Below are 26,101 nucleotides of genomic sequence, written 5' to 3'. Positions count from 1 at the left end.
TTTGGTAGAAAGTCACCTAGAGATTATTTCTTCAAAATATTTTTGAAATCTGTTTCTGAGAAGATTTTTTTTTAAAGATTTTCCTTCCAGTTGCAATGGCAACCACAGTTCTGAATAAATTTTAATTCTTTGGGCAATTTGGAAGAGGGGCCACCCAAGGATCATTTCTGTGAAGTTTGGTGTAAATCTGCCCAGTGGTTTTGAAAAAGATTTTTGAAATGTACAATATAGCCATTGAGGGAAATTAATCCCTGCCCCCTGGCAGCCATGTTTTTTACCAAAATAGAACAGCTTAAGCAATTTTGGTAGAAAGTCACCTAGAGATCATTTCTTCAAAATATTTCTGAAATCTGGGTAACAGTTTCTGAGAAGATTTTTAAAGATTTTCCTTTCCATTACCATGGCAACCACAGTTCTGAATGGACTTTAATACTTTGAGGGCCACCCAAAATCCATTCCTGTGAAGTTTGGTGTAAACCTGGCCAGTAGTTCTGAAGAAGATTTATTTAGAAATTGTTGATGGACACACAACAGACATCAAGCAGTCACAGAAGCTCAGGTAAGCTAAAAACAATATATCATTTTTCTGAAGGGTGACATAAAAGTTTTAGAGAATGTGTTTTTTCACATGTTGACATATTATTTCCAATTCTTTTGACCATCAATCAGTCAAAAATGTTTTTCCAGGTTATGACTTAACCGGTCAAAGCATGGCCAGTTAAGGAATGTGGGACAAGCGACGTAGAGGATCTACATTTACAATGTTTTACTGAATATTGAGAAATAAGATTAGATTTTGTTATATTAAGGTTGTTTATTAAACCAGTAATAACTAGTCAACATGAAGATATCTGTGACCCAGAGCTCATCTCATCCGGTATATACTGAACAAAATTACATGGACACCTGTCCTAACCTACAGATTACCTGGTCAAAAACTTCAAGTTTCAAAGCATTTTTTTTTTCACTGTTGCATTTGTTAATATGAAATGTCTAAAATTTATCCCTAATAACCTACTATCATATCAAAGTTTTGCAGTAATGTAGGTACATTGAGGCTGTTGCCAAGGAATTTTCTAAGTAACACTTGAAAAGGAAAATTTATCTTTAAGCAGAAGCACTTTTTGGACCTTGTGTTCTGCCATTTCCTGTCTGACTACGTCACTTCTTCCGTATTATTCAACCAGATGTAGAAATGTCAGCAAGCACTGGGTTTTTGTTCTGGTACAATGGAGAATGTGTTTATGATTCTATAATGTTTGTCAGCATTTTACAGAGTAAATATTTGCTGACCATCCTCCTTGTCAATAGAACAGTTTAACCTTGGTATGAATATCACAGTCAGTGTGTTCTTTACAACTTTATCCCAGTTTCAATGTTTCCTCATTCTAGCATATCAAAATCATCTCTCTGAAAGATAAACAACACCATTGTCAATTTTGTGACAGAACATAGTTACATAAAAAGAAAGCGTTGTTTTATATGAAAATTTAACAGCATAGAGAACAATATATACTGAAGTTGTATTGTATTGGACGAAGAAGGAATACTACTGATAAATACATTGTCTGTCTATAATTCAGCAACTGCCATGTTGCACGGTTTCACCTACAGCTGATCAAAACTTATGCTTCCATCATGAACACACTCTAAATGTTTACCATAAGGATTTTTTGTCTTTGTCGGGTTTAACGTCACACAAACACAATTATACGTCATATGGCAACTTTCCAGCTTTGATGGTGGAGGAAGACCCTAGGTGCCCCTCCGTGCATGCATGGGCATGCATCTGGGTAGAACCACCTACTTCCATAAGTCGAATGGATGGATTCCTCACAAATCCAAATTGGTGATGGGTAAGTGATAGGAAATCAGAAACCTTGACTGCTTGGTCACAAAGGTCCCCTTGCCACAATGAAAATGCAGGATAGACAACAAAGAAGACTGACAATGTAATACATTACCATCTCATTGTAATTGAGCACATGTTTCTTGATTGCAGAAGTGTCTGTCCATGTAACAAAGTCCTCCATTTGTCTGCAATAACCAAGAAATAGCATGTTCATGAAACTTGGTATTAAACTACAGCTGTACGTTAATTCTTCTGTGTGAATGACCATGTAATAATCTTTAAACATACAAATCAAATGTTAAGTCATGTCCAAACTAGAGCTGCTTTTGAGAAAAGTGCATGTCTCCCGCAGCTGCCTAATCATCTGAATAGTATGTCTTTATATACTGTTTAATCACAGAAAATATACCTTTGATAGTTTTGGAGTAAGTTTTGGAGTAAATGGCCTTTCATTATGTATCTGAGTCAACCATGCACCAAGACATGTATCACTGGCATCAGTATTTTCGGTAATTCAAGGACCATAATTCCGAAGTGCCTGGGCCAATTTGGCTAGTTATCGAACTTGGCCGAGGAATTATTGTCAAACACATTTTGTTCAAGTTTGATGAAGATCGGATGAGAACTGTTCGACTTAAGAGTGCAGACAAGATTTGTGACAGACACACAGACAGGAGTAAATCAGTAAGTCTCCTACACCACTGTGTGGTAGGAGACATAATAATTCTAGGAAGCAGACCATGTTATAATCAAAACTGGATGGACAATTCTATGCTAATGGTTACAAATTCTAGGAAGCAGACCATGTTATAATCAAAACTGGATAGACAATTCTATGCTAATGGTTACATTTAAGATTACCTTTTAATTAAAGCAAATGAATAAATGTTTGTCTGTTTTAGGTTAAGCACTGTTTTTCAATATCATTTAAGTTATGTAACGGTAGACAGTTATTAACTTATCCTGTGTTCCTGGACTTTGAAGCTGTACTACCCTATTCTCGTTCAAGTAACTGCCCAGCTTGAATCAGAGATGGAGGAAAAGTGTTTCAGACACATTTGTCTTTCTGTGGTAACTTGTCTTAAAAGCCATTTTGGCCATATCCCTTGACTGACTGGCTGCTTAAGTCAGGTCAGAAATAGTGCTATGACATTAACATCCTTACCTTGTGACTAAGAAAGCTGGGTCTGTTACAACCTCCGGTCCTACTCGAACATCTACACAATGTCAAGGTACATAACGTGTATAGTGGGTATATTTTGCTCCATTTATTCCAGTTTCATAAGAGAAGCCATGACAGCCCTAGAACTCTTGCTATCAAAGAAACATCTTTAACAAAGTACATCAAAAAATGGCCTGCATATTAAAAGGAAATATATCTGAAGTTTTCAATAAATCCATACAAGGAAAATTAGCAGCCCCACCCCACCAACAGCCACTGCTGTTGTTGTTTTTTTCTCTACAAATTAAGATGGCTTTAACAATTGGGTAGAAGGTTTCCAAAGGAATATTTCTGTGAAATTACTTCTATATATCTGATATAGGAAGAGGCAGCATCTGAAAAATTATCTATTTTTACTTAAAAAAAAAAAAAAGTAAAATAAAATATAGTGTAAAAAAAAGGTTCTAGTCCCCCTTCCAAACTTCCCTTTAAAAAACATATATGCCAATCATTTGTAGCGTGCACAGCCTGGCTCAGTATATCAGTATATAAAATATAATATAAATTTTCCAATGGGCTTGCTTGTTGACTGATTGAAACAAATCATTTTAAAAAGATTGGTTGCATGTAAAATAATTAATGCGGATCAATCTGTCTCAGTTTAACTGATAATGAGCACTCAAATTCTGTGGATGGGATCCTGTTGTATGGACATTCACAACAAATGCAATGCCCAAGGTGAATACCATACATAAGCTCTACTAATATACCACTAGATGTCAAGTTCCTATCGTCATGGCACTTAAACGAAATGCAATGTTTTGAGTAAGGACTCAGACTGTGATAGGACGTCAAGAACCCAGTAGTATATGCTAATATATTGTACTATTTGTTTTCACAGCAAAGTTAATCACTCGATAGCTTGGTAGATTCTATAATATATCTATTCTGACGACTCCTCCGTAGCCAGGTTCTGATTCCCTGGTATTTATAAGCTTTTATCCAACTGCATTTAATGAGCGCTCAATGATTATGACGAAATCAAGCTAAAAGAAATTTGTCCTTAATTTGTGTATTTTTCCTAATTAGAGCCTCAAACTATCGTAATTAATGTACCAGTAGATAGAACTTTCTTTTCTAAGAATTCAGAAAAGATTAATGTATATTTCTTTAAGTCTATCATCTAAAATACTGAATTATGACGGATCACTGGTGGGTTGAAATAGTGGTGCGAATATGATTGGTTCTAACTATTATTGGTACGAATTATAAGGTATGCGGCAACTAAATCATATATAAATCCTAATAGGGGCATCTCGCCACAAATTCGTGTTATATTATTGAAGTGAAGTCATATCAGTGATAACTGTAAATCTAATAAGAACAACACTATTTTTTATGTAAAAGATACGTCCCTGTTCTATGAATGTAGTTGCAGCTTTCAACCTCTCCGCCATGTGATTTCTCACCATAACCACTGGTAAACGCCGTCTGCAAATGGAGGAAAAACAACACTGTGTAATGTATTATCAATTTCATGTAATGGCTTTATCTCCCGCGATGTCAAACGTGATAATATCAAAATAATAGATATGTTTATTTCATCTGTGTATCAATGATACAAATCGTATTTTGGAACAACTCAATTTGGTACTGTTATCATTCTAAGAAAATGGTGTAACTACTCAGAAAATAGTTCCTCTGCTTGATGTTGAATAATGAAGTTTTGAGTAAAAGACCTGCAACAAATGGCATAATTTAATACAGGAGATATGAAACAGTAGGTACATGTACAATTTGACAGTACGAGAATGTCAAAATATGCATGAAATGACTTCTTGATAGGGCCAGTTTTGCCTGTTTGCGGCCATATAGAGAGTACTCTTCATATGCATGTAATTTGGTTCAAGATGATGGAAAAAAGAGCCTGTCAACCACATGTTTATTGTGGCTGGAACTTTTTTCTCTCAAATAGTTCTGTTGAGTGCAGACAAATTTGCAATAGTGTACAGTGTCTTTATAGAACATATAGTAACAAGAGCTGTCAACTATTTCGATGCTGGCACATCTAAGGAAGCTGTAACGTGTGGATGAAGATACTGGACAATAGCTTCAGTTTATGTCAAAAGTATTAAGAAATAACAGAGATACAGATAAAGTGTATCAAAACATTAATTATGTATAAAAGGGACATAACCTATGGAAAATTCCTGCAAGAGTAATGCACCATGTGACATATCACGTGACTAATAATGTGGAATAACTATTTTTTAAGTTTGAATCAAATCTATTTAGTAATAACTGAGATAAGGCAAAAGTGCATCACAACTTGAACCTGAAATGCTAAGTTAAAAGAGGGCATTGCGCACAATATTTTGCTGCCAGCATTATGGACCTTGTGTCATGGCGGGCATGATGATTTGGAACAACCATTTTAAGTTTGAATCAAATCCATTTAGTGATCCCTCAGATAGAGTGAAAACGCACCAAAACTTAACCTGAAATTCTAGGTAAAAAGGGGTGATAGTTCAAGAAATATTGGTTAAAGAGTTATGGCCTTTGTGCCATAGTTATGGCCCTTGTGTCATATGATGTGGGTGATGATGAAGAATTATTATTTCAAGTTTGAAACAAATTCATCAAGGAATTACACAGATAAAGAGAAAGTGCATCAAAACTTTAACCAAGGTGCGGATGTGGAAGGACTCCAATGCCGGGTCGAGTAGAACAGCTCTCCATACTTTGCATATTCAAGCTAAAAATAACTGTGGTCTTAGGTTATGTAGTATATTTTTAATTTGGCACTGGAACTTAAATCATTGTTATGTCTGTAAAAAGTAGAGCACCAACATATGGAGGTTTTTTCAAACAATAGCTGTCTGTTGACAGTGCGCTTGACTAATCGAAGAATTGATCAAAGTATGGGGTCAAAATATTACCAGATATATTCAGACAAAAGAAGAAAAATAGATAAGACAATGTACCAGTATTTGCGAATTCGTATAAGCCTTGCACTATATGGCAATGTGTGACCATGATGGTAAGCAAGTGTTCAAAGTTTCAAAGCCATATATCAAACAGTTTAGACAAAATATGGAATGGTATGTCAAACTTAACTAATTTCTATGTCAAAAAAGGGCCATAACTGAGCTAAAGTCCTTGTCCTAGCTAAGTAGCCTTGCCTACATATGTAGGTTATGATGGACCAGGTAAACAAGTGGTCAAAGTTTCAAAGCTATATGATAAACAGGTTAAGCAAAATATGGACTGGTATGAAACTTTTCCAAGTCCAAAAAAGAGCCATATTCAGCCAAAATAGTTGACAGAGTTATGTACTCTTGCCTACAGATGGAGATCATGACAATAAACAAGTGTTTAAAGTTTCAAAGACACATGTCAAATAGTTTTGACAAATCCTGGACTTTTTTGTACCAATTTCCAAGTCCAAAAAGGGCCATAATTCAGCCGAAATAGTTGACAGAGTTTGGTACTCTTGCATACAGATAGAAATTGTTATAATAAACAAGTGATAAAAGTATCAAAGCCATATGTGAAACACTTTACAAAAAATACGAACTTGTACGAAAAACTTTGAAAGTTAAAAGGGACCATAATTCAGCCAAAATCCTTGATGGGGTTATGTACTCTTGCCTAAAACTGGACAAGGTGTTGAAAGCTTCAAAGCTTTATCTCAAAAGGTTTTGTTAAAATGTGGACTGGTATGAAAAACTTAACCAAGGTGTGATGCCGACGCCGTAGTGAGTAGGATAGCTCTTGTTCTTCGAATAGTCAAGTTAAAAACAAAAACTTTTGATGTGTTTCTGAAATCCAATGAACAACTTATCAATCTGGTTAGGCCTAATGGTGATAAAATTTTATCTTACCTGCAAAATGATGAAGCATTTACATCATCGGCTAGAGCTAAACTTCTTTTTGTTGGTATCAAACCCATGCAATGTCTGAAAAAAACATGCACATTTTAAAGCTCACATAATTTCAGAATCATAATAAAAACTATAATGTATCTTTAGAACACAGGGTGTGCCCCACTGGTACATTTGTCACAAATCAGGGGCAATAATTCAAATATTTGTCTTAAGGGGGTATAGTCTCAACAAACTTTTCATATTAAAGGATTCATTATTCTAGACAATATACTTTTTGAGCTATGAGCATCACAAACAAAACTAGAATGTGTCTGTAGGACCCAGGGTGTGCCCCCCACTGGTACATTTGTCACAAATAAGGGGACATAATTTAAAGGTTTGCAGTCTTAATGGGGTAAAGCCTCAACAAACATTTCATGAAAAGGACTATCATTATTCTAGGCCATATACATTTTGAGCTATGAGCATCACAAACAAAAAAATCTACTATTTTGACTATTTCAAGGGCTGTAACTCTGTAATAAGCCCTAAGATTCTCAAGAAAAATGCCAAGTGTGCAAGGTCACATCATAATAAAGACTCAAACAAGGTTTCATGAATTTACATCAAATACTTTTTGAGCTATGCACATAATTAGGTGAAAATGTTCATTTTTTGACTATTTCAGGGGCCATAACTCTGAAAATAGAGGACGGAGGCAGACAGAAAATAGGAGGCTCTCAAGTTCATATCATGATAAAGACTCATGCAATGTTTAATCAATTTATATGTAATACTTTCTGAGCTTGGTGTGTCACAAGGTGAAAATGTGTAATTTTGACTATTTCAGGGGCTATAACTCTGAAAATAGGGGGTGGAGGCGACTAAAAAGTGAAGGTGCATAAGTTCATATCATTATAAAGACTCATACAAGGTTTTATCAATTTGTATGAAATACTTTTTGAGTTAGGCGCGTCACAAGGTGAAAATTGCATTTTTTTACTATTTCAGGGGCCATAATTCTGCAAATAGGCGGCCGGCCCATATGAAAATTAGGAGGTGTGCAAGTTCATATCATGATAAAGACTCATGCAAGGTTTAATAAATTTATATTAAATACTTTTTGAGGTAGGCGCGTCACAAGGTGAAAATGTGCATTTTTGACTATTTCAGGGGCCATAACTCTAAAAATAGGGCATGGACCCAGATCAAAAATAGAAGGTGCGCAAGTTCATATCATGATTAAGACTCATGCAAGGTTTCATGAATCTATGTCAAATACTTTTTGAGCTACGCGTGTCACAAGGTGAAAATGTGCATTTTTGACTATTTCAGGGGCCGTAACTCTGGAAATATGGGGCGGAGCCAGACGAAAATAGGAGGTGCGCAAGTTCATATCATGATAAAGACTCATGCAAGGTTTCATCCACTTATATCGAATACTTTTTGAGCTAGGCGCGTCACGAACTTCGAACGGATGGAAGGACTGACGGACGGACGGCTGCCCATACGATTTATGTATTATGGTGGTCATTCCATTGTTTGAAAACAATAGAATGACCACTTAAGGAACAAAAGAATTAAGTGGTTACTGAATGAATACAAAGGATTTCTAATGTCCTAGGCTACACCTCCTACCACCTACGGTACCAATCGTGTGCTCGGATGGACGCACACACGGACAAGAGCAAATCTATATGCCCCCACCACTCATGGGGGGAGGGGAGGGGCACAAAAATCCACTATTTTGGCTATTTCAAGGGCTATAACTCTGTTATTAGCAAAAAAATCTCAAGAGGAATGCCAAGTGTGCAAGGTCACATCATGATAAAGACTCATGCAAGGTTTCATGAATTTACATCAAATACTTTTTGAGCTAGGCATGCCATTATGGGGCCATAACTTTGGAAATAGGGGGTGGAGCCAGACAAAAAACTAGGAACTGCACAAGTTTATATCATGATTAAGACTCATGCAAGTTTTTATCAACTTATATCAAATACTTTTTGAGCCAGGTGCATCATAATGTGAAAATGTGCATTTTTGACTATTTCAGGGGCCAGAACTCTGGAAATGTAGGGTGGAACCAGATGGAAAAATAGGAGATGCGCAAGTTCATATCATGATAAAGACTCATGCATGGTTTCATCAGTTTATATGAAACATTTTTTTAACTAGGCACGCCACAAGGTGAAAATGTGCATTTTTTACTATTTCAGGAACCATAGGGGACAGAGGCAGACGAAAAATAGGAGGTCCGCAAGTTCATATCATGATAAAGACTCATGCAGGGTTTCAATAATTTATATCAAATACTTTTTGAGCTAGTTATATCACAAGGCGAAAATGTGCATTTTTGGATATTTCAGGGGTCATAACTCTGAAAACAGGAGGCAGAGCCAGAGGGAAAATAGAAGGTGTGCAAGTTCATATCATGATAAAGACTCATGCAAGGTTTCATCAATTTATGTCAAATACTTATTGAGCTAGGCGCATCACAAATTTTCGGATGGACCCTTGCATGCACGGACAAGACCAAATCTATATGCCCCAATCACTCACAGTGGGGGCACAAAAAGCATTTATTTATTTTGTTGGGTTTAACGTCGCACCGACACAATTTTAGGTCATATGGCGACTTTCCAGCTTTAATGGTGGAGGAAGACCCCAGGTGCCCCTCCGTGCACAATTTCATCACGAGCGGGCACCTGGGTAGAACCACCGACCTTCCGTAAGCCAGCTGGATGGCTTCCTCACATGAAGAATTCTACGCCCCAAATGAGGTTTCGAACCCACATCGATGAGGGGCAAATGGTTTGAAGTCAACGACTCTAACCACTCGGCCACGGAGGCCCCTGGCACAAAAAGCAGAAAACCAGAAATGCGGACAAGCATTAAACCACACTTCATTAAGGTAGTTCTGCACGTTTGGATCAAAATTTTTTCTACACTGATTTGAAAACTCAGGACATCACGCAAGTTTTCACAATGGAAGTCTATGGGAAAATCGAAATTTTCGTAACATTTGCAAATAGAATTTTTTCTACAAAGTAGATTTTAATGACACTTCTCCTAGTCATTAATAAAAAAACAGGCTCACTAAAAACTCAACTACCCATGTGCTGTCGAAACAAACACCAGGCTCACTGAAAACCCAACTACACCTGTGTGCTGTCGAAACAAACACCAGACTCACTGAAAACCCAACGACCCCTGTGTGCTGTCAAAACAAACACCAGGCTCACTGAAAGCCCAACTACCCCTGTGTGCTGTAAACAAAAACCAGGCTCACTGAATACCCAACTACCCCTGTTGCTGTCGAAACAAACCCAGGCTCATGAAACCATCCCTGTGTGCTGCTGAAACAAAAACCAGGCTCACTGAAAACCCAACTACCCCTGTGTGCTGTCGAAACAAACACCAGGCTCACTGAAAACCCAACTACCCCTGTGTGCTGTCGAAACAAACACCAGGCTCACTGAAAACCCAACTACCCCTGTGTGCTGTCAAAACAAACACCAGGCTCACTGAAAACCCAACTACCCCTGTGTGCTGTCGAAACAAACACCAGGCTCACTGAAAACCCAACTACCCGTGTGCTGTTAAAACAAACACCAGACTCACTGAAAACCCAACTATACCTGTGTGCTGTTAAAACAAACACCAGACTCACTGAAAACCCAACTGCCCCTGTGTGCTGTTAAAACAAACACCAGGCTCACTAAAAGCCCATCTACCCCTGTGTGCTGTCAAAACAATCTATGGTTTCACTGAAAACCCACTCGGTCCAACTACCCCCTGTGTGCTGTCCCAGCATTTGTCGGGAACACTGATACACACAGTGTTCTAGATTATAGAATATCCCATAAACTGCACTCCTTTCAAAAGTTGAACAAACATATGTAGATCAATTATGTTAATGAGTTGTGATTCCCAGGACTAATTTCAACTGTAACATAAATATCAAGTGGTTTTAAGATTTTACATCTCAAAAACAGGAAACTGACAGAGAGATATGTATACAAATAACAAATAATTACTTACAATATGATATCAGCTTTGTTACAAAGGGCACACTTTTCAACAGCTACAGAATTCTGATTTCAAACAAAAAAACTCACTTCCTGAATTGCCAATTAAACTGTCATGTTTCAAAGAATGTTTTGACGTTTTAAACAGCAACTCTCTTATGCATTTCCTATTTTTTTTTACATATTGAATACCATAACATGCTTGAGGTAATTAGCCAATATTGCAATTAGCCAGTTTTATATGCAGTCTTGGTTGTTTTTTATGCAATAACAGACCACGGACATGTGAGTCTCGTATTTTGCCAATTTCTGTCAAACATGGATGAACACATGATGAAAATGTTCCAGTCCTACAGTTTTTACAGTTTTTTTGCTGGCACATCAAAGTTTCCGACAGCAAATATTTTAGTAAGATTTATTCACAGAGTGGCAATGGGGGACAGCTTCTGTTTACAAATAAAGCAATTTATTAGCACCTTTACTTGATTCTTTTTGCAAGAATGTGACTTTGAATATATTCAGTATGGTAAAGCAGTTCTTGTTGGAAGTTACTGTGACATTTCATGTGTAGGTTACTAACTGAGTATGAGGTGTTCATGAATTGAAGATACCCGCGCTCGTGCAAATCGTGACACCGGGAGTGCGTGGGTATTTTCAATTCATGAACACCGATCTATGAGGTACCGGTAAGTAACTGACTTACACAACGTCGTATTAATTTGTTAGTTTTATTAATAAGTATTTTCTTCCCCCAGTCAGAAAAGAAAAATGATTGTGGGAATTTAAGAATTTTCAGTCTTCTGGTTACTATGACCTAGACCTTTGACCTATTAACACCAAAAACAGTAAAGATCCTCCTCAACTGGTCCTAACTCATCATATAAAGCTTGAAAAGTGTAAACTTTTTGACTACAGAGTCCAGAACCAGAAATTAAATTATGTCCCCATGACCTTGACTTTTGTGACACTGACACCCAAAAACATTGGGAAACTTCCACTACCTGCACTTAGTCATTGTGTAAAGTTTGAAACACTGAAGCTATTATACTTTATGTATTAGTGTCAGGAAAAAAAAAATATTGTAAGATGGACTCACAATGCCATTCCATAATGTCCTGATTTTTTTTTAAACCAGTGTTTTAAAATGCATTTCAAATTCTGCTGACTGAAAGTTTTTCACTTAATAATTATGTAAATATTGTATTTTTAGATCTAATGAATAGATTGCTCATGATCATCCATCATGAAATATGCCTCTAATTAATGCATTTTAAAACGGGCAAACTTACAGTTATCATATGAATACATTATAACAAAGTGTCAATTAATTCAACTGCAGTCGCAGTACAACAGTCAACATACAACAGTATTCCCATACCCTATAGGTCTTGACCATTTCAACTTGAGTAAACATGCTGTTTTTGTTGAATACCATCATGAATATTAAACAGACAATGACAAATGACGGATAAACACATTCACAACACGTCAATAACTTTCACACACTAAAATATAATTAAGCTAAGAGTCTCATTGAAGAAGAACTTCTGAAATTTCAAAGTTCTCTTAAATTCTGCATAAAAGGTCTAGTTTTGTTCAATTTAACCATTTTAAAACTTAAAACACTGTACATGAAATACACTTACAATTTTTCTAAAAACTGATTGGTTGCTTCTAAACGAAAGGGATCTTTCACATCCAGTTCTTTAATTTTACGAGCCAGCTCTCGAACTTGTCTTGATAACTTGTTGTACCTGTAATGTAAACAGAGGTAAAAGAGGCTGTGTGATATCAGGGCACTAGATAACTTTTGTGGACAGGTACCCATACCCTCAGGAAGGGGAAGTTTTAGCCATGTATATGTAACTACTTTTCACACTTATTAATACTGTTTTCAATCATTCCTAACTGATTTACCTATAATTGCAACAGTAATCTTCCTTAGAGGCACTATAATATAACAAAAAAGAGAGTTCATAATCTAGTTGTGTCAAACAAGCTATCATCAGGGGAATTTTCCTCTGAGAAAGGGGAAAAAAACATATTATTTTAGGAGGGGAATGGTACCCACATTCGGCCCCAAAAATGGCCAAACAAGTGCCCCGGATATTTGTACTATACCTGTAATGTAAACAGAGGTCTAAGAGGCTGTGTGATATTTGTACTTTACATGTGATGTATACAGAGGTATAAGAGACTGAGTGACATTTGTACTATACCTGTAAAGTAAACAGAGGTATAAGAGGCTGTGTGACATTTGTACTTTACCTGTAATGTAAACAGAGATATAAGAGGCTGTGTGACATTTGTACTTTACATGTAATGTAAACAGAGATATAAGAGGCTGTGTGACATTTGTACTTTACATGTAATGTAAACAGAGGTATAAGAGGCTGTGTGACATTTGTACTTTACATGTAATGTAAACAGAGGTATAAGAGGCTGTGTGACATTTGTACTATACCTGTAATGTAAACAGAGGTATGTGAGGCTATGTGACATTTGTACTATACCTGTAATGTAAACAGAGGTATTTGAGGCTGTGTGACATTTGTACTTTACATGTAATGTAAACAGAGGTATAAGAGGCTGTGTGACATTTGTACTGTACATGTAATGTAAACAGAGATGTAAGAGACTGTGTGACATTTGTACTTTACATGTAATGTATACAGAGGTTTAAGAGGCTGTATGACATTTGTACTATACCTGTAATGTATACAGAGGTTTAAGAGGCTGTATGACATTTATACTATACCTGTAATGTAAACAGAGGTATAAAAGACTGAGTGACATTTGTACTTCACCTGTAATTTAAACAGAGGTATAAGAGGCTGTGTGACATTTGTACTATACCTGTAATGTAAACAGAGGTGTAAGAGGCTGTGTGACATTTGTACTACACCTGTAATGTAAACAGAGGTATAAAAGACTGAGTGACATTTGTACTTCACCTGTAATGTAAACAGAGGTATAAGAGGCTGTGTGACATTTGTACTATACCTGTAATGTATACAGAGGTATAAGAGGCTGTGTGACATTTGTACTATACCTGTAATGTAAACAGAGGTGTAAGAGGCTGTGTGACATTTGTACTTTACATGTAATGTATACAGAGGTTTAAGAGGCTGTATGACATTTGTACTATACCTGTAATGTAAACAGAGGTGTAAGAGGCTGTGTGACATTTGTATTTAACATGTAATGTATACAGAGGTTTAAGAGGCTGTATGACATTTGTACTATACCTGTAATGTAAACAGAGGTATAAGAGGCTGCTTGACATTTGTACTTCACCTGTAATGTAAACAGAGGTATAAAAGGCTGTGTGACATTTGTTCTATACCTGTAATGTAAACAGAGGTGTAAGAGGCTGTGTGACATTTGTACTTTACATGTAATGTATACAGAGGTTTAAGAGGCTGTATGACATTTGTACTATACCTGTAATGTAAACAGAGGTATAAGAGGCTGCGTGACATTTGTACTTCACCTGTAATGTAAACAGAGGTATAAAAGGCTGTGTGACATTTGTTCTATACCTGTAATGTAAACAGAGGTGTAAGAGGCTGTGTGACATTTGTACTTTACATGTAATGTATACAGAGGTGTAAGATACTGTGTGATATTTGTACTATTCCTGTAATGTAAACAGAGGTATAAAAGGCTGCGTGACATTTGTACTTCACCTGTAATGTAAACAGAGGTATAAAAGGCTGCGTGACATTTGTACTATACCTGTAATGTAAACAGAGGTGTAAGAGGCTGTGTGACATTTGTACTTTACATGTAATGTATACAGAGGTTTAAGATACTGTGTGATATTTGTACTATTCCTGTAATGTAAACAGAGGTATAAGAGGCTGTGTGATATTTGTACTATACCTGTAATGTAAACAGAGGAATAAAAGACTGCGTGACATTTGTACTATACCTGTAATGTATATAGAGGTATAAGAGGCTGTGTGACATTTGTATTTTACATGTAATGTATACAGAGGTTTAAGATACTGTGTGATATTTGTACTATTCCTGTAATGTAAACAGAGGAATAAAAGACTGCGTGACATTTGTACTTCACCTGTAATGTAAACAGAGGAATAAAAGACTGCGTGACATTTGTACTTCACCTGTAATATAAACAGAGGTATAAGAGGCTGTGTGATATTTGTACTATACCTGAAATGTAAATAGAGGTATAAGAGGCTGTGTGACATTTGTATTTTACATGTAATATATACAGAGGTTTAAGATACTGTGTGATATTTGTACTATTCCTGTAATGTAAACAAAGGAATAAAAGACTACGTGACATTTGTACTTCACCTGTAATGCAAACAGAGGAATAAAAGACTGCGTGACATTTGTACTTCACCTGTAATGTAAACAGAGGAATAAAAGACTGAGTGACATTTGTACTATACCTGTAATGTAAATAGAGGTATAAGAGGCTGTATGCCATTTGTATTTTACATGTAATGTAAACAGAGGTATAAGAGGCTATGTGACATTTGTATTTTACATGTAATGTAAACAGAGGTATAAGAGGCTGTGTGACATTTGTACTTCACCTGTAATGTAAACAGAGGTATAAGAGGCTGTGTGATATTTGTACTTCACCTGTAATGTAAACAGAGGTATAAGAGGCTGTGTGATATTTGTATTTTACATGTAATTTAAACAGAGGTATAAGAGTTTGTGTGACATTTGTACTATACCTGTAATATAAACAGAGGTATAAGAGGCTGTGTGACATTTGTACTTTACATGTAATGTATACAGAGGTATAAGAGGCTGTGTGACATTTGTACTATACCTGTAATGTAAACAGAGGTATAAGAGGCTGTGTGACATTTGCATTTTACATGTAATTTAAACAGAGGTATAAGAGTTTGTGTGACATTTGTACTATACCTGTAATATAAACAGAGGTATAAGAGGCTGTATGCCATTTGTATTTTACATGTAATTTAAACAGAGGTATAAGTGTTTGTGTGACATTTGTACTTCACTTGTAATGTAAACAGAGGTATAAGAGGCTGTGTGACATTTGTACTATACCTGTAATGTAAACAGAGGTATAAGAGGCTGTGTGATATTTGTACTTTACCTGTAATGTAAATAGAGGTATAAGAGGCTGTGTGACATTTGTATTTTACATGTAATTTAAACAGAGGTATAAGAGTTTGTGTGACATTTGTACTATACCTGTAATATAAACAGAGGTATAAAAGGCTGTGTGCCATTTGTATTTTACATGTAATTTAAACAGAGGTATAAGTGTTTGTGTGACATTTGTACTTCACTTGTAATGTAAACAGAGGTATAAGAGGCTGTGTGACATTTGTACTATACCTGTAATCTAAACAGAGGTATAAGAGTTTGTGTGACATTTGTACTTCACTTGTAATGTAAACAGAGGTATAAAGGCTGTGTGACATTTGTACTATACCTGTAATGTAAACAGAGGTATAAGAGGCTGTGTGACATTTGTATTTTACATGTAATCTAAACAGAGGTATAAGAGTTTGTGTGACATTTGTACTTCACTTGTAATGTAAACAGAGGTATAAAGGCTGTGTGACATTTGTACTTCACCTGTAATGTTAACAGAGGTATAAGAGGCTGTGTGACATTTGTACTTCACTTGTAATGTAAACAGAGGTATAAAGGCTGTGTGACATTTGTACTATACCTGTAATGTAAACAGAGGTATAAGAGGCTGTGTGACATTTGTATTTTACATGTAATTTAAACAGAGGTATAAGTGTTTGTGTGACATTTGTATTTCACTTGAAATGTAAACAGAGGTATAAGAGGCTGTGTGATATTTGTACTATACCTGTAATGTTAACAGAGGTATAAGAGACTGAGTGACATTTGTACTTCATGTGTAATGTAAACAGAGGTATAAGAGGCTGTGTGATATTTGTACTATACCTGTAATGTAAACAGAGGTATAAGAGGCTGTGTGACATTTGTACTTTACCTGTAATGTAAACAGAGGTAAAAGAGGCTGTGTGACATTTGTACTGTACCTGTAATGTAAACAGAGGTATAAGAGGTTGTGTGACATTTGTGCTATACCTGTAATGTAGACAGAGGAATAAGAGGTTGTGTGACATTTCTGCTATACCTGTAATGTAAACAGAGGAATAAGAGGTTGTGTGACATTTGTACTATACATGTAATGTAAACAGAGGAATAAGAGGTTGTGTTGTGTGACATTTGTACTATACTTGTAATGTAAACTGAGGAATTGCAGGGGGAGGGGTGCAGACCCCCAAGTGCCTGTGGTCTATGTTATAACACAATTCAATTTTTGAAGCCAGGTTAAACCTAACCCTAACTTTTAGTCAGTACTTTTTGGTGGTGTGTACCTACTCTATGGAATGTTTCATACGGAAAAGAGTTTTTCAAGGATTTCATCATTTTTACAGATGTAAATACACGGACAATCCATAAATTAAAAAGATGTTTCAGTCTCAGCGATTTTTTTTGCCATTTTGGGAAAGCGTCCGCGTCCGGACGATTTGGGAAAAATAGCGTCGTTTTCATCCTAATTGGGAATTTTGTGTAACATACAAAATTACAATAACCCCTTTCCTGGATCTAATCGAGTTACACTAGAGCTAGTGTTCTGACCATGACAACATGATACAGTGGCCTGACTCTGAGATAACGATGGTTGTTCTAAAGGCACACATTCAACTGGAGTTACACAAGAGTTCTCCTGACTCTGACATGAAAACGACACCGATGTCGACGATTCAACGGACGTTTCCTCAGTCAGAACAGGCTGTGAAGATGCCCGTGAGAATCTGAACTCCACAAGGCTTTTGCAGCCAGCAAGCTTGGATTTTGTCAGCCTTTGAACATTATATTTGCTGTTGTGACTCATTGTTCGCACAGTTTGTCACTGGTTCTACAGAAAAAGATCGTGGAAACCGGTTACCGAAAACAATGCATGGTGCGATTGATTAAATTCGCGCTTGTGATGACAGAGAACATGTTCTGAATTTTAATCCAGTATTTGCCCTTTGGTGGCAGGGGAGCGGTTTCGTAATTTGGCCCCGGTCGATTTTCTGTATAAACAGGACAGGGTAGATATAAAGGCATATCTATCTTACTGGTTATTTATCATTATTAATTCTTTAATATATCTGGGGAATGAGAAACGGTTAATGATTCTACATGGCGGGTGTTTTAAAATTCCTAGCTCCGTACTTCCGGTTGAGGCTAAAACATAAACATCAGAACAAAAAGTCGACCAGACGCTCGGCTGTTATCCATCCACTTTTTTTCAAGTGAAAATTAGGGAAATAAAGTGGTGGTTGGGAGACACATTCCACACCACCTGGGTATGCATCTATGTTCGCACTATACATATATGCTACAAAATTGGATTTAAAAATACAAAATGGATGAATGGCAGAGTTCAAAGTGAGGCCCGGTTAGGCTAATTTTGGTCTATAAAATTTGGGTGATTTGGCCAATTTTCACTACATCTGGCATGGAAAGCGACAGGTGCATAGGACCGGAGAGTCGTCTTTATGTAGTCTATAGTATCTGCAATAGTCCATAGTAGTTTCAAAGAAAAATAAGCAAAAACGAGATTTCTACGGATATTTCAACACTGGTACCCACACGTCAATGTGGAATTCGCAAATCTGCACTCCCCTGCCACCTTTGGTCAAAATGAATGCGGGTCAGGACGGCCCAAATCCAAAACGGCCCATACCAAGACGGCCCAGTCCAGGACGGCCCAGATATATTAAATATACCGTAATATACCGTAATGACAAATTAAAGATGCTATTTTGTAAGATCATAGTTGATTTAGATTAAAATTATATTAAGGGACAATTATTTTTTCTGATTTAATAATCGCTATTCACTTCTTAATTGCTAGAATAAAATAATTTATTTTTGCTTTTTAAGTGTCTAATGATCGTATCTATATAACGATATAAAATAAATTTAAATAAGACATAAAAGTTAAAATAAAAGATATGGCTTATTTTCGTACTTCCTATCCATATTTATTTATCTTTTATGGGCATTTAATTGCTTTAATTGCTTTAAAAATTAATTAATGTTCATTTTATAGATGTTTTTTTCGTGTCCTGCCCTGTTGTCCAATTATATGTATAATAAAATTTGTTGTCATTTTTGCTATGTAAATAAATAAAACATAAATAAAAAGAATTATTTGAAATTCTTGGTTTTCTTGCTTATTAATGAAAACTGGTCCGTCATGGTATGGGCCGTCTTGGTTTTGGGCCGTTTTAGTGTAGGACCGTCATGGATTTGGGCCGTTTTGACCCGTCACCGGTCAAAATTAGCGAACACTCGATTAAAATTCGGAACATACTTTTTATAATCGGCGAATTTCACGATGTCGGGACAGCAGCAGTTTCAAAAATGTTTGTACGTCATTTTTGGGAATAATTTGGTCGGAAATTGGGAAAAATGGTCATTTTTTTCAATTGGGAAAGGGTCCGTTTTACGGACCCTATTAAAGAAGGAAAAAAATCGCTGAGTCTATAAATAAAATTTACAGACTGAGTAAATGAAATCTTTTAAAATTACAATTTAAATCAAAACCGCAAGTTTAAACTTAAAGATTTAAATGAAGGTTACATGTATATGTGCTTTTCTGTCAGTATTGATGATTTTGAATTTTCGAAAAATATGAAAAAAACAAGAGCTGTCCGTAAGACAGCACGCTCCACTATTCGGCGATTTGACAGTAAAATGAACATATGTCTCAATAAGAGACCTCTACTTTAAAAGGAAGATACTCCAAGGGGCATAATTCTGTCAAAAACACCAATTAGAGTTATTGGGATTGTTACCACATATGCAGATGATGATGGTAAAGATACATTTTGATTTTCAAGTCATTTTCTTATATAGTACCAAAGTTATGTCCAGAAAACGAAGTATGAAAGGGGCATAATTTCGTCAAAAATACAAATCAGAGATATAGGAATTGTTACCACACATGCAGATGATGATGATAAAGATACATAATTTTAAGTTTCAAGTCTTTATCTTATACTGTACTAAAGTTATAACAAGAAAGCGAAAAGTACGTGGTGCGATGATACAAACAATGTACATTTTAAAAAATACAAAAGTTGCAAAATGAAAGTGAAAGTAGAGCTGTCAAAATCACCAAAAACTGCAATATTTCAAAAAAAATATGTCAGAAAATCAGTTTTCATTTCCCGGAGTACCCAGGGTTCTCAATAGCAATTTCAAGTTGCAGTCCTGGGACTCCCAAAGCTGAAAAAGTTGCAGTCCCACCTAGACTGTTGGACAGACTTTAACGTTTCGTCAAAACACAGGCCTCTATTGTACTGTCAAATTAAGTGTAGACCGACAGACATTTTGTAATCACAATTCTTCACCCAAATATTGTTACGGTGAAATAATAAGGTAAAGGGTAAATAGGTGAAAAATGCAATCAAAAATGAATGTAGGACAAAATCACCACTGGACAAACTCCCCTGTGAAATTATCAAGGTGGACAAAATCCCCCTTGTGAAAATATCAAGTTGGACAAAATCCCCTGTAATAATTTTTTTTCTTTACCTTTTTATTTCAGAATGGAAACAGATATAAACATACAGTGAAAAAAAAATATTTATAAATAATTACTACTTTTATTTTAACCCTTTACCACACAGAACAGAAGCCAAAATAACCTCTTTTACATAACACTGATAAGTGATAATCAATAATCGGTATATGGCTGATAAAGGTGACTGTCTTATCTGAACAGAGGTGTTGGCATTATTTTGTGATTACACACACTTATGTTAAAAATGTCATTATTTTAATATTTTCTGTAAGTTTGACATTATTTTTGTCAATATAAAGTTTATAGCAATTTAAATTCTCTTTCCGATGATACAAAATTTATTGTAGTTTCTCTTTGAGTTTCGAAGATATAAAGTGTTAAAGTACGGGAATATATATTTTTAGGCATAAAATTCTGCTAGTTGCAAGCAGTTTTCTCAGTAATTTTCCATGACGTAGCGTCGTGCACATGTAGGAAAAAACCCCGGTGTCTTTCTTTGCAAAGTACTCGATAAATTTAAATAGTAACCACATGATCTTTTACGTAAATAATGATGACGAAATCCCATATTTTGAGTTAGTAAACATCCGGAATTTGTTTCTTTAGGAAAAGAACAAAAATAAAGCGATTGATTATGAGACACGGGATAAAACTATTCTGTTCAAATGGCCGTTAATCGGTATAATACGTTTCTATCGGGGAACCGATAGACACGGGTCAATACGTTTCTGTTTGGTAATCGATAGATACGGTGATAAACGTATTGATGTGGGAAAGGGTTAATACTTATTAAGAGCATAACATTAAAACATTTGGTCTAAAATACAACAAGAATGCAGAGTATGTCTATGATCAACATAATGCTTCTTCAATAACATCAGCAATTTTGCAGAAAAAAAATCACGTTAAGACCACATCGACAGCATCTTAAAATTACTTGGACATTCATAATCAAGCCTATCACTTTTTAAAGAAGTTCTTTAATTCTGCCAGGTAATTAGTATGTGAGAAAACAATCAGAGTTACTTCAAACACTTCGTAATCCGTCGTTTACAATTAGAGGTTGTCACCTATGCAATCACGCCGCAAACACATGTAATTGAGTTGATAATACATTATGTCCCGTGTCGCGGTGTAGTGGAAATGGGCAACGCTGATTGGCTATACGCGGCTATTGGTGACAAGCGAGTAACTCCGCCCACATAAATATGCTCTCTAGTCAAACCTTGTGTATTCATAGGTTTATGTAATCAATTAATTTTTGTGGTTTTAATGCCTAATCCCACTGCAGAAATGTGCGTCCGGGGACTCCGAAGCTACAATAAACACGCGTATACCGGAACCAATTATGCATACAGGGACGCCGATTTCGGCGTTTCCGAGAACCCTGGTACCTATGTAAATATGTTAGACACACAACAGAAACAAATTGAGAGAAAATTATGTTTGAAAAAGAAGTTTGATATTTTCTACAAAATAGAATGTGGACAATCGAAGTACATGTCATGTGTTGTAAGACAAAATACATGTCTATGTCTATGTTATATTGCTTATCAATCATTATCGATTATGACTAGCAGGCGCGTTGTCAGGGATAGCTGTTAATAATAATAAGAATACAGAGATTATGTGCATCTCAAAGATAAAGTAATGTTACCGAACAAGGTGACCCTTGCAGATAGTATTTTCTACTCCTTCTGAACAATTCTGTGTGTATATGTTATGAATATTAATGGTCTGTAAGGTATGATTTCCAAAATGAAAATTTACCCGAGAGTCTCAAATGTGTTTACATGATCCTTAACCTGCGATTTTGATTTTAACTGTAATTATAACAAATTTCATATACCAAGTCTGTAAAATTATAGACTGAAAAATCTTTCAATTTATGAATTGTCCATATATTCACAGAATCATCTGTAACAACGATGAAATCCTAGACCTGATCACACAAACTTTATTTCAAAAAAGGTATTTACTTTGTGTAATCCTCTCTGCGTTGAATGAAGTATTTTTTCATAACTTTCAATTCATGGAGATTATTATCTACGTTCCATGATATAAAATCTACTTTCTTCAACAACTTTTTCTCGTGAAATTTGAGTTTTCTGACCATGATTGCACGTTGCTCCAAACCCGGAAGTAAACATCCTATGGGAAGTAACTCCGCTTAGATTCAGTAGGACCCAATCTACCGAAATCTACCGTAAAGATCCCAAAAATAAATCATCTGTGTATGGAAAATATTTGTAATACTGATGCATTTGATCAGAAAATTTAAGCCAGGGGTTTTCGGTGAATTTTCAACTTTTCTTGAAAGACCCAGTTATATAATCAGTATTGATTGTTGGGCAAACTTGTACACTGTAGATGTACTGGATATGTAGAACAATTAGCCAGGGCCTACTGGCCCGTTTTCCCTTTTTATGATTCCAAGCACAGCACACATATATGTATATATATCCGACTTGTTCATTAATCATTTTTCTTTCTGTTGTTACTTGTAAACTGATTTCTTTTCCTACTATTACCATGCCACTTATCATTTTAACTTCATTTGTCGACTCCTAAGTGTCAAGTGACCAGTTCTGAGCTCATTGCCCCTAGGGAGTGCTCTCTGTAATTGCTGATTGTAAAAATGTAAAAACAATCTTATATCAACCTTATAAATGTCACAAAACTTTTTAAATATCTGAATTATAGCTGCCTTTCTCTTCTCTACATTATATATAGATACCATAAACTCTTAAATCTTTCATTATATTGAAGCTGTCGGTGTTACATAGACTATATTAGCTATGTCAAGCTATTGGCCGGTATGTATATCTATTGACCAGCTGCTATCTTATCTTTCTTTTAATAGTCTGGTGTAAATGAAATTTACCTTTACCTTTTTCCAGAAACTGTTTCATTTTCCAAATGAGTCCTAGCCATGCAAGCCCTTATATTGTGCGATGAAGGGATAGGCGGGGGACAGGTTTGATATTTGTCCCCGTTCCCTTAATGACGATTCCCTTGGAGCTTTGGTTTCTGCAAAGTCATTGAGTACATATGTTAATTTTTCCATGGATTTTGGTTTATACATTTTTACAGAAGCATATTTTGTGTTTTACTATATGTTCCTGTGGTTACTGTTTCATGTCTTAGGGATCCACCTAGTGTGTGTGGCGTGGGGGTGGGTGGGGGAGCAACATGGAAGGTCTGAAAGAGCGATGTTGACAGTTCCAAGGCGGTGCTCTTCTGTGTTCCTTCTTCATATATGTTCTTTGACATTAAGTGGTTTGTGTTGCGGTGTACATGTGCTCAGTTACCGCGTGCGTGCGTGTGTATACAGTTGCACATGTGGAGTGTTGTATGGGCGGCCGCGTTTTGCGTTTTTTGAACTTCCTGTTGTACTTTTGTCCTTGTTTTTTTTTGTTTTGTGTTTTTTTTTGCAAAATTTCTGAAAATTCGTTTTGATTATTTTGATATAATATTTGTCAGACCTAAATTGCAAATGTTAACATTTTTAGTGTTAAAAGTCATTTGCACGCACCAAAAATATTTTCATCCATGAGAATTTCTTCTATCGTATCACTAGTGTTTTTTTTCCATGAGAATTTCTTCTACAGTATCACTAGTGATTTTTTTATTTTTTTTATTTTTTTTACTTTCGGCATTTATAAACAGTTTTTCCGTGCAATTCAGAATGTTTGGTAGATCATTTATATAGATTAAAACACATCATTCTAAATGTCTTCAATGGTGTTATTAGGCACAATTTCGAAAAAATGGAAATTTGCCTTTTTGTCTAGAAATATTTCAGATATCCTGAATTTTTAAAAACAATTCGGGGTTAAAAAAATGGATGAAATTTACAATGTAAAATGCCCCCACCGAATTCGAAGAATTCTGGAGATAAATCTAAAAAATAACATCGAAGAAAAGCCTTGTTCAGGAAAAAGCGGACTTTAGTAAGTACCTTGTCATCATTACTACTCAAAGAGTAAAACAAATGAAGAATTTATTGCAAAACATTAACGGCAAAACATCAAATAGAAAATTATGTTGCTTAATCAATACTTTTCCAAAACATGATTATTGGAAAAAGCCTTTTTTTGTTGCACCGACATAACTATAGGTCATATGGCGGCTTTCCGACTTTGATGGTGGGGGAAACTTCAGGTGCACTACCGTGCTTTATTTCATTACGGGCGGGTACCTTGGTAGAACCACCGACTTTCCGTAAGCCAACTGAATGGCTTCCTCACAAGAAGAATTCAACGCCCCGAGTCAGGATCGTACCCACATTGGTAAGGGGCATGGAAAGAGTGAGTGACAAGTTACTGGTGGGTCTGACTTTTCAAAAGCAAAGTTGTGTTGTTCAAGTTTTTTGATACATGCAGAGGAATCATTATATGATTATAAATTATAGCATTCTCTGCAACTGCCATATATACATAATATTAACTATCGGACCTCTAGACTCTGGGTCTATGTCCAGTTTCCGGCCCTCTAGCCACTGCCTTGATAATTTACTATAGTGGTATATGGAACTTACTGAATTTAACAATATTTGGGGATAATATCAATATTATGGCTAAGATTTGTTTTTCAATATTCAAATTTGTGGTTAATGAAACATTTCGAAAACAAATGACGTTCTGAGATATCCTGATCCATCCACAAAGAAGTTTAAATAAAACGCTTAGATTTTTTTTTTATAAAATCTACCTAAACTCTTCGCAATAAATTCAGATCTGTTAAAACAAGGAGTTTTGAAGTTAAGATTTAAAGAATCCCAGAAAAGAAAGCCTTAGAGTTCTTGAGATTGGTGTGCACGCCTGGTATGAAAATCAAGCAGAAAATGTGTCCCTCATTGTTGCTGTAACACCTGATTTGGGCAAGAAGCTGCACTCGTAGTGATAATACATGGCTGACTTTTATTATCATACATAATATAAAATGATCAAGCATCCATGGGATGTCAGTCACACCTGCATCCTTTTTAATGTCTTTACCCTGATTTAACCTATATGTTCTTTAGGGACAGTGACTCTACTAAATAAGTGGATGTCATATTTGATGCAAGAACATTATTTTCAGTCTTCGTCTTGTTAATAAGTTTGAGGGATCACTTCCAAGAGTCGTCGCGAATGAATTATTTACGAACACATTATGGGGTGTATGAAACAATGTCCGCGACAGTGGTAAAAGGCATAAAGCCTGTCGTTTGTGCAACGACCGTTGATTCGCCGACCATTACTTTATTAAAGATGACCGTGGTCATACTCAGGGATGTGTTTCCAAAGTAGAACAATACTCTATCAAACGAGGTAAAAATAAGTCTCGATGAGTTTTAAAGGATGCTCATTTAATAGAATATTACTCCTTTACCAGTCATCCGATTTCAGCAAAATTATTGCAGTGAAATTAAGAGAAAATGCTCTAAACATAAGAACACTCACAAGAAAACAACAGAACTATCATATCCGCCATTTTACTGTGATTTGGCTATTTACTGCCTGTGTACCAGGAACATTTTTCTTCAGTACTTTTTTTTGTTTAGAACTATGATGAAGTTCCTAACTATAATTATATCTATAATGATAATAATAACTG

At 35.8% G+C, this 26,101-nt stretch overlaps 1 protein-coding gene across 1 annotated transcript; it reads right to left on the bottom strand.

Annotated features, from left to right (window-relative positions):
• Positions 1-794: 794 nt before the first annotated feature.
• Positions 795-22,666, bottom strand: LOC123554811 (U3 small nucleolar ribonucleoprotein protein IMP3-like). The gene is made up of 7 exons (XM_045345166.2): positions 22,480-22,666; positions 12,558-12,665; positions 6,899-6,973; positions 4,426-4,505; positions 3,018-3,069; positions 1,965-2,037; positions 795-1,410 (listed from the first exon to the last, which is right to left on the bottom strand). The coding sequence occupies exons 1-7, from the start codon at positions 22,614-22,616 to the stop codon at positions 1,384-1,386; spliced, it is 552 nt and encodes a 183-aa protein (XP_045201101.2). The 5' UTR covers positions 22,617-22,666; the 3' UTR covers positions 795-1,383.
• Positions 22,667-26,101: the final 3,435 nt, after the last annotated feature.

Source organism: Mercenaria mercenaria, chromosome 15 (genome assembly GCF_021730395.1).
Source record: "Mercenaria mercenaria strain notata chromosome 15, MADL_Memer_1, whole genome shotgun sequence".
Classification (NCBI taxonomy): Eukaryota; Metazoa; Mollusca; class Bivalvia; order Venerida; family Veneridae; genus Mercenaria; species Mercenaria mercenaria.
Note: the sequence above shows the minus strand (reverse complement) of the source record. Positions and strands in the feature narration are given on the sequence as shown.

Excerpts from the sequence above, each read along its gene's own strand:
- LOC123554811 (XM_045345166.2), bottom strand. The coding sequence starts at position 22,616 with ATGGTCAGAAAACTCAAATTTCACGAGAAAAAGTTGTTGAAGAAAGTA. Across the intron at positions 6,974-12,557 it reads AATCAGTTTTTAGAAAAATT|ACATTGCATGGGTTTGATAC; the intron begins GTAAGTGTATTT and ends TGTTTTTTTCAG. Across the intron at positions 1,411-1,964 it reads TGCTCAATTACAATGAGATG|AGAGATGATTTTGATATGCT; the intron begins GTAATGTATTAC and ends TTTATCTTTCAG.